Genomic DNA, 17005 nt, shown 5'->3' on the forward strand with positions numbered 1-17005 from the left:
AAAATGTAGTTTCACTGTATTGCCAGGACAAAAACAGAATGAAATAATAAATATTAACGTGTGTCAAGCACTTGCTATGAACCAAAAACAACTGTAAAAGCTTCAATAATCAATCACTCCATCTAAGGCTTACAAAAATCTTGTGAGACAGACACAACTTCAATTTTAGAACTGAGTAAATTGAGATAGAAATTACTGGCAACCTCAGAACGATAAACTTCCACTGTGTTTTCATAAAATGCTTTCCCTCACAGTTCCCTAATGAGTTACAAATTTTAAAGTGTTTTTATACCACTTGGACTCAGTTTCCCCCATGAAACGGTAAGGTAAATGCCACTCCTCCATGAGCATCCTTCCCAGTCCAGGGACACTTCTCCCAAAGAGGTTTGCTCAGGGAAAGCCTGAACTAGCATCATGCTTTTCAAGATGCTTGGTCAGAATGTATCAACCAAAGATACGAAGCAGGCACAAAGACAGCACTTCCCAGGGGGGTGGAGAAGTTCCGACTAGCCTACCCCCTTCTCGCTGTTCCCCTTGCAGTCCAAACTAATGACAAAAGAAAAGTCTGAGAAGAAAGATCAAAGGATGGAACAGAAACAAATCCACAGGCTGCCTTAGTTATCAAAGGTATAGTTTCCAGTTTTTAAAACAGTGCATCAGGCTTTGTTTGAGCCCATGATAAGGTTCACAGGAAAACTAATTACTCGGGGGAAATGCTTTTAATTCTGCTACTACATGCAGCCAATCCACTGGTCAAACAAGTTAAAATGTCACGCTAGTGTCTGCTCATCAAGAGCCACTTTTGAAGGTTAGCGTGGACTACTGGAACAACATTATCAACACCAACTCTAAATTTGACCTTCTCTGAAATATTTGGTGATAAATGTGAAGTAATACATTAAAACACTGGTCTTTTCTCTCCCTTCTTAATACTACAAGCAGTAATCTTTTCATTTCCTCTAGACTTAGATGAAACACCCAAATAGTTGATATTTTAGCCACAACCAATAAAAGGAAATTAACTGGCTCTTCAAATATATATTTACATATGCAAACCACACATAAAAATATTCTCCCTTTAACCAGTTCAAGTGGCCACTTTTATGTAACAACTGAGGCTGAACACATGCTTAACAGTAATAACAGAGAACACCCCATCACAGCAGAAGCAAAATCTATCAACACGCCACACCGGTTCAGGCCATTTTTCAAACACATCTATCATCAGATGCTGATCTGCCCCTTGCAATGATAATATAAACTTAATCCTCACAGGAGGTGAATTATCAAACAAAAGACACATATCCAAATGTTTGGCCCATTTTAATTTGTTTTCAGTAAAGCCTTCTGTATGTAGTGTACATGCATCTGTTCAAAAACAAAGGCAATACTGTACCTGGTTATTTCTTCTTTCAGTTTACATGGGTCTTCAGCATAGAATTTGATACCAAAGTACAGAGTATATGGAGGTCCAGCTAAAATAAGAAATAGAAATTAACTCATTTTCACATTTCAGTCAAAGTTGCACTGTAATGATGCACCACTATTAAGAATTACACTAAGAATTTTTAAAGATATAAGAAAACAAAATGGAAATATCAGAGTTTAGAACTGTTAACAGGAGATTGACGATGCATATATGTGACTGTGTACATAAACACAGACAACATACAGGGACAAGCATCAGAATGCTGCTTCTTTTATTTGGTTGGTGAGTCTATGCACAATTTTTCTTATTTGCATTTTCCTATTATTTATACTTCTTAATATATGACTTTGTTTTTTTGCTGGTAACGGGGGTGGAACCCAGAGGCCTTCTACTTCCAGGCTACACTCCCAGACATATTTTATATTTTTTATTTGGAAACAAGGTCTCTTAAGCCAGCAGAGACTGGCTTCGAAACTGCGTGATCCTCCTGTCTCAGCCTCCCAAGCGCGAGGATTACAAGCATGCACCACCACGCCCAGCAATATATGACTTTTTCATAGTGAATAATATAAACATTATTTTCAAAACCATCCACTTGTAACTCCTATCAAAATATATTTTTAAATCATCCTACAAAGAGCTGGAAATAAATGCTTAGCAACAGGTAGACCATTCAAGTCAACCACAGCCACAGGACATGTAGACGATACAACCTAGAGGGAGATCTTCATGTCCCTCTGAATGGAAGAGATCACCAGTCCATTCTTCTGAGTACAAAAACATGACCTCTTTGTGAAAAATTAAAATATTGCTTAAGATATGCTGAGTTCTTTCCCCAAAGAATATACAAGAAATTATAAGCAGCTGGCAAATTTGAGAAAGAGGGATTAGAAACTTTCTGTCTTTGAAACTGATTAGTTACAATTTTCTTAAACATCAATGAGGCTTTACAATATGATTAAGGACAATAATGTTTCATTCTTAAGCTTTTCTGAATGTAAATATGTATTCTTAAATAGATAAGAAGACATCTCCTGTCTCACTCTTTTAGCGCATTAGATAAACCACGTCTACAAATAATTATAAAAACAAAACCAAAACTTGAAACTGTACATGTATGTGAAATAGATAATAATCAAATGCTCACACTGTACAGGACAAAAGTCCTGGATGGGACTTTTATATCTATAGGATGGGAGCCAACCATCCTATATGATTGGTCTGGGTCCCTTACATACAATGCCCCGCAAGCAGCATCTCGCGAGAAGCCTGTGTTCCCATGAGTAAACCCCCGAGATGCATACCTTAAAAAGAAGAGCCCACCTCTTCTAGCCTCATACGGGTGCGCAGGACCCATGGAACTGCCCATCCCCCATCCCCAGGAGAGCTGTGCAATTAAAGTGAATGCCACGTGTACCGGACCTCTCTCGTGTTTTTCACACTCTGCCAGACCCACATTTTTTATTTCAACTTAACACTATATTGTATTTTTCCTAGAAATATTTCTATTCCAGAGGTTATGAATCTGACACACACTATTTTCAAAACTGCCTATTTCCAAGCTATTCAATAACTACATCTAATATGCTTTCTTTTAAAAGTATCTTTTGCGTAGTGTATTAATTAGTGCCATGGCTACAATTTGTTTTCAACAAAACCTCTTCTACAGCCAGGTGTGGTGATGTATACTTGTAATCTTAGTACTTGGGAGGCTGAGATAGGAGGATCCTAGGTTCAAAGACAGCCTCAGCAAGGAATGAGGTTCTCATCAACCTAGTGAGACTCTGTTTCAAAATAAAAATATATAGGGCTGGGGTGTAGCTTGGATATAAATGCCTCTGGGTTCAATTCCCAGTGCCAAAAAATAAATAAATAAATAAAGACAAAACCTCTTCCACATAAATAATACCCAATAAAAGCCTCTGATACTGTGTAACTAAAATAAAGAACCTCTGGTCTTTCTATTTTCATTTTTTAAATTCAGTCATCAATTTACAAGTAGGCAAATGAAAATAAATTATAGCAAAGAATAAAGACATAATGTATTTAAAATATACAAACGATGCTATGTTATTATTATTTGTTGTTATTATATATACATGGTTATTCTTGTAACACCCCAAAGCCCTGTTCCAGGCACACAGATGACAATTGAGACAAGGGCCCACCCTCTCCCTTCAGCTCGCCTTCCTGAATCATACTCCTCTTACAGCAGTGCTTTCTAAATGCAAAATTTTATAATTTCGTACCATTAGAATTGATTCTAAATGTTTGATTTTTTATGTTTACTTAGCCTCTGTCTCTGTATTTATGACAAATAACACCTCTTCCCCTGAACATAGATGTTATGGAGTTAAGACTGTTAAATATTTAGAGCCAGGAAGTGCACCCTCAGCTATCTTCTGTGTCAATCTAGCTCTGTGCTGAGCAGATGGGCCAGCCTGTACCTGCAGGCTGCGGGGCTGGCACCTCGGGGCAGGGAGGTGCACGCACAAAGGAAAGAGACCTTCTCCGGCCCCCAGAGCTGCTTTTATTCTCTGGAACATGACTGATTACATTCTATTCACCAAGCGTAACTGCTTTAATGTGTTTGGTGATGAGCAGTTAAGCGGAAGTAAAAAATATACTATGAAAAGAAGTTTGGGTTCATTTTCTTGAAGGCTTTTGGGCCCAAATTTTCCCTTCATTGCCCACTCACATACAAAGTAGCTTGTGTTCCAAACATAAGGCATTATAACCATTTTCTGCTTCTGATAATGTACAAAAAATATCTTGTAAACATTTGATTCTCAAAAACCTGCTAACAGATGCAGAGCAGGTGAAACTCTTGAGTTCAGCAATTCACCTAAAACCAGAGGGATGAAAACTAAGTTTGCTGATAGCTAGTGTTCAGTGCTATTCTGACACCAGTCTATTACAGCTTGTCAGGGAAAATCAAAATTAGAATGTATTTAAAGCAAACCGATATTCTCATATATATAACTTCTCGGGTGAGCAATCAAAGGCTAGGGAAATACTTATACTGGAGCAAGACTATGTCTGGCCAGATATTTTCTGGCTTTCTAGTCTGAGACCAACTACAAAAATCAGTTGCTGGTAAAGCAAATTGCTAAAGTATTATCTTCAATCCATGCCATTCCACACACTCAGCACTTAAGACACTCTTGACGTGAAGCAAAGATTATTTTGCTTCAGCACACACACACACACAAAAAAAAGGTGGAATCTGGAAACTGAGAATCTCCTAACCTACCTTTGTTAAGATTAACTTAAAAGCCCTAATGAGAACAGTAAATTTCCACTTAGCTTTTGTCTCACTGATAAGAGTCAGGGTGACTAGAAAATTTTTGTCATTTTTATGGATACTCTTCCTGACTCCACAATTGGAGATTTGATAGCCTTTTCCCTTCACTAATTATAAAACTATTCCATGAAATGAAATATAAGTATTCCTAAGAGACATCATATTTATTCAATTGTAATAGTGTTTTACTCTTACTGCACATCAAATTTTTAACAGCATTATAGTTTAGGACACAAAAATCATTGCCTTTTACAGCAATAGTCATGGAATATTATATATCACATAAATAGATACTTTAAATGTGCTTGGGGCTGGACATGGTGGTGCACCCTTGTAATCCCAGCATTTGGGAGGTTGAGTCAGGAGGTTCATGGTTCACGGCCAGCTTCAGCTACTTAGTGAGGTCCTTTGCAACTCAGTGAGACCCTGTTTCAAAATAAAGAATTAAAAATAGGGCTAGGGGTGTTGCTTGGAGGTAGAATGCCTCTGGGTTCCATCCCCAGTACCAAAAAAAAAAAAAAATGTACTTAGGAATACTTATAATGTACCTTAAAATAATTTACATTTTTCTTCATCACCTCAATAGAATGCTCGACCTTTTCCTTATAAAAGAAGCCTGTGAGTTTATTTTGAAATAATCATTTCTGCCGGGTGTGGTGGCACACGCTTGTAATCCCAGTGCTTGTGAGGCTGAGACAGGAGAATCGCACAAGTTAGAAGGCAGCCTCAGCTACTTAGTGAGGCTCTCAGCAACTTAGTGAGCCCTTTTTGCAAAAAGTATAAAATACAGGTCTGAGAGTATAGCCCAGAGGTAGAAAAGCCCCTGGGTTCCATCCCCAGTACCACCAGAAAGAAAAGGAAGGAAGGAAGGAAGGAAGGGAGGGAGGAAGGAAGGAAGGAAGGAAGGAAGGAAGGAAGGAAGGAAGGAAAGGAAAGGAAAGGAAAGGAAAGGGAAGGGAAGGGAAGGAAAGGAAGGAAATCATTCCTGAAATCTTCCTGATTTCCCAAATGGTAGTCGTTTTTTTAAGTTGGTTCAAATGGGCTAGAGCTGTAACTTGTCAACTCCAGTGGTTTCTCCTACAGAGAGGTGGAAAAGCAGAGAAATAAACATTCTGCTGATGTTGGGAGAAGCCACACTTGCGTCTGGTGGCTTTTCAGCTCTTGGTTTCCATTTGTTCCCGAGCCCCAGCTGTGTCCCTACCTCCAGGTCCACAAAGCGTGACACAGAGTTACCGCAGGGAATGACCCAGTGCACACAGTAAGAACAGACTCAGAATGGGGCGATAATGGCCACAGGAACCCACTAAGTTCTGATTAGAAAGAATTCAAACAAAACAGTTCGTGGGTACAGAGTTTCAATAGTGGTGATGGGTGAGGGATAATGTGAATATTTTTAATGCCATTGAATTGTATGCAAAAATTATTAAAATGTGAATGTTATATATATTTTACAATTAAAAATGTTTAAAGGGCTGTTCTTTTGTACACTTAAAGAACCTATGTATATTTGGGGGGGTTGTTTTGATTATTTTTGTGTGTATAGGAAACTGAATTCAAGAGCATTCTACCTCTGAGCTATATCCCCCAGCACTTTTTTATTATTTATTTTGAAACAGGGTCTCACTAAGATCAGTCTCAAACTTCAATCCTTAAATATCAGCCTCTAAAATACTGAGATCACAGGTGTGTACCACTATGCCCAGCTTCTGTGTATACGTTTATAAATAAAAATGAGCTATTGAAGTTAATATTAAAGAACACATACTTAATTATACTGAGTCTCCTAGTAATATTTATATTGATAAAACCAAAAGCTGCTATCCCCCAAAATGATGGTCTCTCTCTGGACCCATAATCATTTGTCATTTCACAAGGGCACCCCTTAATTACCACCTTCAGTAAACTAGGTGGTATGACTGACAAAACAACTCTACCACCTTGCTTTCAAATCAATGACTCTCTGCCTCTTCTGCTTTAAAGTCAAATTCTAAAGACAGCATATAGAAAAATCACAGATAAAATCAAAGGAAGGTGCACCCCTAGGGCAAATTCAATACAGAATTAGGATTCACTCAGAGTCTGATTAAACTAAAATTGATTATATAACACCCATTCGTATACTCCGGTACTCGAGTCCTAGTATACCTCTCTTCAATACAGAAGCCCATTTCTATTCCCAACTAATCACAGACTTGACATAATTTCCAAGCCACCCCTCAAGAGAGTTACAATTAAATACCTACTGTTGATCAGTTCTTTGTGTTCGGAAAGGGTTTTTGCAGGATCCAGCCAATACTGTGTGAGACAGAAAAGAGTAATTATGGATATTAGTTGCTTTGTATTGGCCTTTACTTCCAGAAAACTCGCAAATATGTTATTTAAATGACATTTAAATCCTAAGTAAAACACTTCATTTATCATATATATGTATTCAAACATACATAGGAGCTTTCTGCTCCAGAAACACCACAGGCTGAGAAGACTGATGCTGAAGCCGAGGGAGAAGCAGAAAAAGGAGGCGGTGCTTGTTGGGTCCTCGGTTGAATTGCTATAGTAAATTAGGTCAGTCACACCCAGATGTTCACGAGCAGGTTTCTCACTATTTGAGGGAAAACAATGGCCACAAAGAACATCCTCCAACTGTCTCCCCAAAGTCCCCATCACACTCCTCTGAGAGCCATGTCTTTCCTCTAAAATACCCCCAACCTCTTCACTTCCAGTCCGACCCCGACACCTCTTGCTGCTAGGTGTCAGGAAAAACAAATCAAATTAAGTCAAACTATCACTGTGCATCCATCCAGGAGAGCAGCCCAGAGGCACCTCAGCCTAGGGTCCCAAGCAGACCCGCCTGGACCCCATCCTGGCACTCCCCTCCTCATCACCGTGCAACATCACGAGTCACTGAGCATCTCTGAACCTTCCTCGCGGGTGTCTGTGCAGGTTACATAGTTAATTCATGGGAGTCTTTGGAATAGCTCCTGGCTCTCACTAAGTATATGATACACATCCTGGGGTGGTGATTATTAAGGTGTTAGGGTCCTTCTTGATAACTGCCTTAAACCATCTAAGGTACTTGCGTATTAACTCAAATTAATCTTTAATGAATAGCATTTCAACCAGGGATGGGAGATTCTGGGCCCTACAGAAAGGCTTTCCTTTTAACTTCGTGTGTGGGGGGGGGGCGGCTTGTGTGTGCGCGCATGCACATTTTACTGGGGATGGAACCCAGGGGCTTTCTACCTCCAGGCTATACTCTCAGTTTGGTTTTTTTTTTTTTTTTTTTTGTGGGTCTGAGGATGGAACCCAGGGGCATTTTGACTTCCGAGCTACAACCCCTGCCCCTATTTCTTATACTTTATTTTGAAACTGGGTCTCACTGAGTTGCAGAGGGCCCCACCAAGTAGCTGAGGCTGTCCTCAAACCACGATTGCTTGGTCTCGGCCTCCCGAATACTGGGATTACAAGTGTGCGCCACCATGCCTGGCTTCAGACCTATTTCATATTTTATTTGGAAACAGGGTCTCACTAAGTTGTTGAGAGCCTCCCTCACTAAGTAGTTGAGGCTGGCTTCGAACCTGCACAATCCTCCTGTCACAGCCTCCCAAGTACTGGGATTACAAGTGTAATCCACCACACCCAGTTCACCTTTTTGAGATAAAATCACTGAAAGAAAGAGAAGAGTCAAGCCTTCAGCCTCAGAAGCTGGGCACAGGCCTCCAGGGGTGCTGTGGAGGCACGCAGTTCACCTGGAGGTGGGGGCAGAGATGGAACTCCTCCCCAAGGTTGACAGACACAGGAGACCCTAAAGGGCAAGCTACTCGCTTCTATTTCTCCTGCTCCGGAAGGTTCCTGCAGCAGTGAGAAAGGAGCCCCCCCCCCCACCCCAGCACTCTGGTGGTTTTCCCCAGACCATATGGCACTGAGAACACTGAGTCTTAATTTTAGGTTTTAATTTTTGCCCTGGTGAGAATATTTATACCTCCTTTCACCCTCCTGGATCAGGAATCGGGCTGCAAGAAAAGTCCAAGACAGCCTACCTTGCCTGGCTCCCTGGGTACTCCTGCACCCCTGGTTGAAAAGCAGAATGCTTCCTCTGTATGTATCAGATATATTCATTATAAACAGTAGTTATAATGTTCATCCATCCCCTACCTTTTATCCCTAATTATGTATATTAAACATTCATACTCAGTATATGTCAGAGTCATTTTACAACGGTACGAAGCTCTGCTAATGCAAACATAATCTTCACTCTCTGCCACTCATATGACAGGTTCAGTTTTCCAACATTTTTTACAAAGGAAAATAATCAGCATACACAAGTAGAACGAATTAAAACCAAATGCTCATTATTCTGGTCCTCATCATTTCTCATTTTTTAAAAGTCTAGAATCACCTTTCTGTTTCAAAACAAGAAGCATATTTGAAACAGAGGCTATCATCAGTGAAGCACTTTTGAAACACACAATGACCGAAAATGTGGCTTTGGTGTTAAAATAATGGTCCACAGGGAAACTGGTTCATCAAAGTACAGCAAAATCAATCCAAACATCAGGCTGCAGGTTAGACTCAGAGCGGACCCACTCCTCTGTGTATTTAAAGCTTAGGATTCTTCCCACAAGATAGAATCAGTAGGTCGATGGACTCTCTTGCTATTGGGGTTAAATAAAAAGGCTTGACTATCTCTGTATTTTTCCATTAGAGAAAACAAACACAAATACCCATTAGCTACATCAGGCTTCTGTTGTTGCAGGACACATTACTGGACAAAGCTTGAGGCTTAAAACAAGATGCACTTAACATCCGAGTTCTGTTGGTCAGTGGGTCCCGTTGCTCAAGGTTTCACAAGGCAGAGAGTGAGACGCCCGCTGGCGGGGACAGCGCCTGGCCCCAGCTGGGAGGGACCTGGAGGGCTGCTTGGCTGGGGGCTGTACCCATACAGTTAGAGAGTACAGCAACAGAGGGGACTTGAAGATGGGCCATTAGCAGGTCTCCCAGTTTTACCCAGATGTAAAGGTCCTCAGTACATTGGGTCTTCATTTTTGGCCTTACACGTCACCTACACAAAGGACTCAGTAAATGACATGGGAAGAAAGGAGGGGAGGCAGGGCCCCGGTCTTCCTGTTCCCTGTTTAATCTTATCTTGAAACTAGTAAGAACATATTGAAGGAAAGATTTTTAATTCATCTTTCTAACATCATCATTCCACGATGACAAACTTTACAAACAAGTCTTCAATTCAGTTTACTTGGCTTTGGTAATATTTTTTATTTTTAAATTAAATCTAGTTTAACTGGTACATGTTAACTTCGTGATGTTTAGCTACACATGTTAATAGAGTAACAGGATGTTTCAAAACAGGGACATACTTGTACCATTTTTATTTTGTTCTCCTGTCTCCAGAATGCTTTTCAATCATTGAAAGAGGAAAAATAAGAAAGAAGCTTTTACTTGATAGAATAAGAAAGACCAGTTAATGTATTTTTAAAAATCACATTAGTGATAATCTGCCCAATTTTAAAATAAATCTCTTTCCATGAGTATTATCAGATTTGTAAGGTTACAACTGTAATGAAGATTCTGAGATGAGTTAGAAATTACAATTTTGCAGGAAGAAAAAGAAGCAGCAAGATTCAAAGGCCATTCAATCCACTCCTTGCACATTAGAGATGCTAAGCACCAACCCAGGGCTTGCACGGCACAAATCTCATTTGATCAAAATGGAAACCAGGGCTCACAGAGGTCAGACAATGATAAATGCTCCAGAACATAAATAATAAACACAAGCTTCCAGGTCTCACGAGCCAATGTCTGCAAATGCAAAACCCCACTTATGTTCAACCAAGGGAGAGATATGACCTTGGAACCAAAGCAGACACACTAAGACAGCACTTGTCACAACTCATTATCAGCAAGCAATCAAACACAGCACACGTCAGATCACAGTGAAACACTTCAGGATGTCGCTCCAGAGTCAGATGGGAAAGGGCACAAGAAACACCAATGAGCACAGCATCCCAGTTTTAAAGACGACATCCAGAGTACTGGTCGTGGGTGCCGATATTCCGGAGGTAGGCTCTCACGCTGGGATATCATTCATTCACTCATTTAACCTTTATGGAATATCCACTATACTTGTTCTTTATATGTCATGCCACGAGAATACTATGGTTTGTATGTGATTTGTCTCCAAAGCTCTTTTTGAAATTTGGTCCCCAGTGTGATGGTACTGAGAAGGAGTGGGTCCTTTAAGAGGTGCTAAGGTCATAAAGGCACTGCCCTCATAAATAGATTAATGCTGCTCTTGTGACACTGGATTATTTACCATGGGAGTGGGTTGTTGTAAAGCAAGACTATCCCTCCTGCTTTATCTCTTCCCCTCTTGCCCACTACACAGCACTCGGCCCTAGCCAGATGCACCGGCCCAGCCTGGGACTTCTAGTCTCCAGAATCAGAAGCCAAAATAAACCTCTATTCTTTAAAAATCACCTATCCCAGGTATTTGGTAATGGCAACAGAAAACAGACAAAAAAAAAAAAAAAAAAAAAAAACTTCCCAAAAGAGAAATAACTTGTCCAGTCTTTTCATCTGTCCAGGGTGAAGAGAAAGATAAGCAGAGATGCCATCACTAGACAATATGGTGCTGGCCACCTGAAATGGTTTTTCTGAATTGTACCTGGGCATGCAGGTGTCTTATCTGCACACAGACAAGTACACAGAAAAATAGCCTGCTCTCTCTCTTTCATGTGTGTGTGTGTGTGTGTGTGTGTGTGTGTGTGTGTGTGTGAGTGATGGAGATAGAACCCAGGAACATTCTACCTCTGAGCTACACCCCCAGCCCTATTTTATTTTTATTTATTTATTTTTTTGAAACAGAGTCTCCTAAGTCAAGGAGGGTATCACTAAGTAGCTGAGGCTGGCTGCGAATCTGCAATCCTTCTGTCTCAGTCTCCCAAGTACTGGGATTACAAGCGTGTGCCACCATGCCGGGCTGCTCTCTCTTCACATGCAAATTGTTCATTCTCTAAGAAATCTTTCAGTCAGTCACCTTTCTTCTTTCCTCTTTCCTCCTCAACTAAAACCTCGTTGTTGGAATATGTTCACAGCTGATTTGATTCCATTTTCCAGGAAGATAGCAATAAACCAAAGCAGACCCTGGTCTCTCCTCCTGATTTCACACTGTCGGCTTCCCCAGCCACTGAAGAGTTATGACCATGGTCCTCTCTGGCTCCGACTCTTGTCAGGGTGTAAGAGACAAGCAGTTAGGCAGCCTTACTGCTTCAGTCCTGTCAGTCCTTAATAACAGCACTGATATAACCAGGAGAGAAACAGCCAACTTCGTCCTCTCTGACAGTCTTGGCTAAACGCCCTGGGCTTCTTTCATCTACCTTGGCTGATAATGTCTCAATTTCATCAATTTCCTAGGTAACAGTTTCAGAATTAGATTTTTAAACTCTAATGCTATCTAGTAAATCAATATCTTAACCTTCAAAAGCTATGTATTAAATTCAGGGTCCAACCTTTTATTTACCAACTGTTTTTCTGGAGTCTCCCAGAGTTCTAAAAGTAGAATAGACCCTCGAAAACTTTAAATAAGGAACAGACAGAAGAAAATAACAAAATCTTCGCTGCATCTTATTTTCACTCTGGATGTAAAGCTGATTCTCCTTTGGAGAATTTAAGAATGCTGCATTGATATTTAATAGCATTTTTCTATAAGCCAAAGAAAAAGCCTTACAGCACATGCAATTTTCATCAATATAGCAAAACAACCTCTTGATCTAGGAAGTAAAAGGGAATTTACCATCCATCAGGAACACTGGAGCTACAAAGGACTGAAAAAAAAATGACAAAACAGGTCATTCATGGAGAGTTTTAGGACTCAATCTGATCTGCACATAAATTCCAAGAAGTCCCAAACTGTGCTTTTCCCACTGCTCCTGTGATCAAATCTTGGGTCCTGTAAGCAATATTAACAAGATATGGTTTTAATTTTGCTCCTTGCTGTGAATCACAGAAGCCTTAGGACCTCTAATAGCACTACCCTAACCAAGCTATTACTCAGTACTGGTGGGATGGGGGGAATAAAACAGGGGCCTGTCATTAGAATGATCTCCACTGAGGAACGGGAACTGTAACTGAGCCCCATTTTTTTTTTTCAGCAAAAATGAGTTTCAAGCTGGGCATGGTGGCACACCATGTAATTCCAGTACTTGTGAGGCTGAGGTGAGAGGATTGAAGGTTCTCCGTGGACAGCCTCACCTATTTAGTGAGGCTCTCTGCAACTTAAAGAGACCCTTTTTCTAAATAAAAGATAAATATAGGGCTGGGCACGTAGTTTAGAGTTAGAATGCCCCTGGATTCAATCCTCAGCACCACCAAATAAAATAAAATAAAATAAAACAAAACAAAACACTGAATAGTTAAACAACTTGCACCAAAGTATAGAATAGCAGCTCCAAAAAACGAAATCCCTCTTATCTTCTGCCCAGGCCAAGTCACTCTCTTTAGATTATTACCTGCATAGTAGTGTATAACCTTAACTTAAAATTCTTTTTTTTTTTTTTTTTTTTTTTTTTTTTTTTTTCGGGTCTGGGGATGGAACCCAGGGGCATTCAACCTCCGAGCTACACCCCCTGCCCTATTTTTCATTCTTTACTTTGAAACCAGGTCTCACTGAGTTGCAGAGGGCCTCACTAAGTAGCTGAGGCTGTCCGCGAACCGTGATCCTCTGGTCTCAGCCTCCCAAATGCTAGGATTACAAGCGTGCGCCACCACGCCCAGCTTTAACTTAAAATTCTTACTCTCAACTGCCAATTCCTCTTTCTCCAGCTCCCTTCCTCTAATATTCTGACTCCACCAGGACACCCAATCCAGTGATCCATCTAGCTTTCCTTTTCCCTCCCTTCTGTCCCCATCCACGTTCTTGCTTCCCTCATTATCCACTAAGTCTCTGACTTACAATGGTCCTCAATTCCCTTGCACACCCTTCCCTCCACAGTGTCCCTGGGGGTTGGGTAACTCTAACTCCCTGCGCACTATATGCAGGCACACAATGGCTCCACGTAACCGAAGGCTCAAGTTGCACAACCAAGGTGAGTTCAATAACCTAAGAGAACTCTTATCGCCCAGAATCTTTCTCTTACTTGCCTAGATAACTCCTTCACACTTTCTCCTCTGCCCTTAAACATCTCTAACATATCTCCCACGCTCTCCCTTCCTCTAAGCGGAAGATATTGGCTCTGTTGTTGATGAAACTAAAGCCATCAAAAGAGAATAGATGCCGGGCGTGGTGGCGCACGCTTGTAATCCCCGCGCTTGGGAGGCAGAGACAGGAGGATCGCGCAGGTTCGAAGCCAGCTGCGCGCGCTGGCTTAGGAGACCCTGTTTCCAAATAAAAATGTAAAAATAAGTCTGGGAGTGTAGCCCGGAGATAGAAGGGCTTCCAGGAACCCCAGTACCACCAAAAAAAAAAAAAAAAAAAAGAGAGAGAGAGAGAGAGAGAATAGATGTGTGCATTCTCTCCCCCTCTGCCAACCTGCCTGCACCCCTGCTGTGCGCAGTGCTCATTTTTATAGAGGAGCTGTCCACTCCACTGAATTCATCCCTTCTCCTCTACTGGGGATCATAGTACAGCAATTTTCTACTCTTTTCTATACCTTAAAGTTTCTTTCTTTCTCTCCCTCTCTCTCTCTCAATAATCATTCCTAGCCAAATGCATGCTTTTATTTCCCCTGTATTCAAAATAAAAAGCTCTTTTTTGACTTCCATATCTGTCATTTCCATATATCTTTGGGAAACAAAAGTTGTCCTGTATTCTGTCTATCTTATCACCTCTTGAATATATTTTAACACATGTTGAATATCCCTTATTCAAAAATCCTTGGGACGAGAAGTGTTTCAGATTTAGGATTTTTTTTCAGATTTTGATTGCATAAATAAAATGAGAGAGCTTAGGAATGGGACTCACGTCTAAACACAAGACTCACTGATGTTCTATACACATTTTATACATGGAAAGATAATTCTGTACAATATTTAAAATAATTTTGTGCAATGAAACAGAGTATGTAGACATAAGCCATCAGAAATCAGAGATGTTACTATTTTCACCATCTGTGCAGAAAATCTGTGGATGTCTGCAATCACCATCACTCCCCATTCTAAATTTATATGTTGCCAATAATCATTTTCTTACACTTGTACATTAGTACTTGACAGTAACAAGTGTTACATACTATCAGTACAGTGGAAAATGTCACGTGTGCAGGGCTAGCAAACAGCACAGTGGCATCACCAGCATATGGCAATGACTCTCATATCAATAAATCTAATGGCAGGTGCAGAGCCTTCACCCATTTGCCTGAAGTATGTTTGTCACATGCTTCTAGGCAGCCCTCCCTCTTCTCCTCCTGCTTCACTACCCGACTATGACAGTATCCTTCGCCACCTGCACCTTATCTCCTTAACCAGAAAAGGATAGGTTGCCAGAGGCTCACACTGCACATCAAAAAGCCCACAGCTGTTTACACCATCTACACACTGACAACTACCAGATTCATAGCCAGACCACAGCCCTCCTTAAATCGACTGCTTACTCGACATCTCCACTTAGATGTCTATTAGAATCACAAATTCTCTATGTCCAAAAGGGAACTGATGATTCCACTCCCTCCCCCAAAAAAAAAAAAAAATGTTCACCTGCTTGTCTCAATGATACAACACTCTTCTGCTAGCTCTGCACAAAATGTCTTTGACTTCTGTCTCTTCTAGCCATTTGCAAATCCCGGTAGCTCTATGTTCAGAATAGAGATAGATTCTGAAAATTTCTCTCCACTCCCAGGTATAACCAATACCCTCCACCTGGATTTCTAAAGTACCTTTAATGGAATCTCTCTGTGTCTGTCTTTGCAGTTAGAGGAATTCTTATAAAGTGTGAGTCTAATCAGTTCAGCCTTCTGGTACGTATTTCCAGTAGTTTTCTTTCCCATGAGAAGTAAAAGCCAAAGTCCTTTTGATGGTCTATAAGGCCCTGCATGCTACAGCCCCTCTCCCTGCACTTTCCACCCTTGATTTTGGGAGGAGGCAGCAGGAACAAGCTTATCAAGAGGATCAATGAAGCTTGATGGCCCTCAAGAAGGCTGGCTCCCAGGGCCTAAGGGAAAGCAAAGAAAAAGCTACTGGAAGCAGGAAGAGAGCGGGCCTTGTTTTGCAGGGACAGAAAGTTTAGCAATGCTGTTGCCAGTGGCAACATGGAAAATAAAAAATGTACCTAATAAATTGGATGATCCAGATAAGGAGATTTCCAAGCAGACTGGTGAAAGTGCTGATTGGCTTCATTTTGCTGCCTATAATGAAATGCAAGAGGAGAGAGATAAGCTTTTAAAAAATACTGTTAAAATATAAAGAAGCCAGGACTTACTGGATTTGAAAATAAAACTTTCTCATTCTTTGTCTTATCAGAAGGCAAACAGTGCTATAATTAAGAAATGGCTTCTAGGCAAAGATTGAATCCAGCACATGAAACGATGATAAAAAAAAAAAACCTTTATTGGGTCCTCACAAAGATTTAATATGATGCCTCCTAGACACTTTTGAAATAACAAAGGTTCCCTAAGAATCCTAATGGCATTCTTCCTCAACAATCTTATAGGGAATCTAATGTATAGAAGAGCTTATTTCAAAGTAATTATTGAGTGTTCCCTTTGTCTAATAAAGTAGATTAAAATTGATTCATAAGAAATCCATAGGTTTTTTTTGTGTTTTTTTTTTTAAATTGCCAGCCTGGGATGAAAGAACAAAGATACTCCACAATGGAAAAAAAAAAGCCAAAGAATAGAACCAAGAGCCTGGAGAACAGAGCCAACCATTACAATGAACAATTTCTAGGCAGTAAGAACAAGGCCTAATCAAATAAATGGTTACATGTGCCTAACTAGATTTCAAAACTCCAATTACTGTATTATACATGAGGAGTATAAACAAATATTATATATCAATTTATAAAATGAGAATATACAAAACAAATTTAAAAAGCATAGCCTAGTAGCTTCTTCCTGTTATTTTCCTTTCTAAATAGAAGTGTTTGGCTGGGCATGGTGGCACATGCTTGAAATCTCAGTGCTTGGAAAGCTGAGACAGAAGGATCACGGGTACTTGGGCAGCCTCAGCTACTTAGTGAGAACCTCTGCAACTTAGTGAGACCTTGTTTTAAAATAAAAAATAGGGGTGAAGTTGTAGCTCAGAAGTAGAATGCCCCTGGGTTCCACCCC

At 40.4% G+C, this 17005-nt stretch overlaps 1 protein-coding gene across 1 annotated transcript in view; it reads right to left on the reverse strand.

The window, feature by feature from the left end:
• Positions 1-17005, reverse strand: part of EPB41L4A (erythrocyte membrane protein band 4.1 like 4A) — a gene marked incomplete at both ends in the record, with an annotated part of 273193 nt that overhangs the window by 118731 nt on the left and 137457 nt on the right. The window contains 2 exons of the mRNA XM_080711919.1: positions 1397-1475; positions 6977-7028. Coding sequence (XP_080568045.1) covers positions 1397-1475; positions 6977-7028 — 131 coding nt within the window. The remainder of the gene's footprint in view (positions 1-1396; positions 1476-6976; positions 7029-17005) is intronic.

This window comes from Muscardinus avellanarius, assembly GCF_963383645.1.
Source record: "Muscardinus avellanarius genome assembly, chromosome: 1".
Classification (NCBI taxonomy): domain Eukaryota; kingdom Metazoa; phylum Chordata; class Mammalia; order Rodentia; family Gliridae; genus Muscardinus; species Muscardinus avellanarius.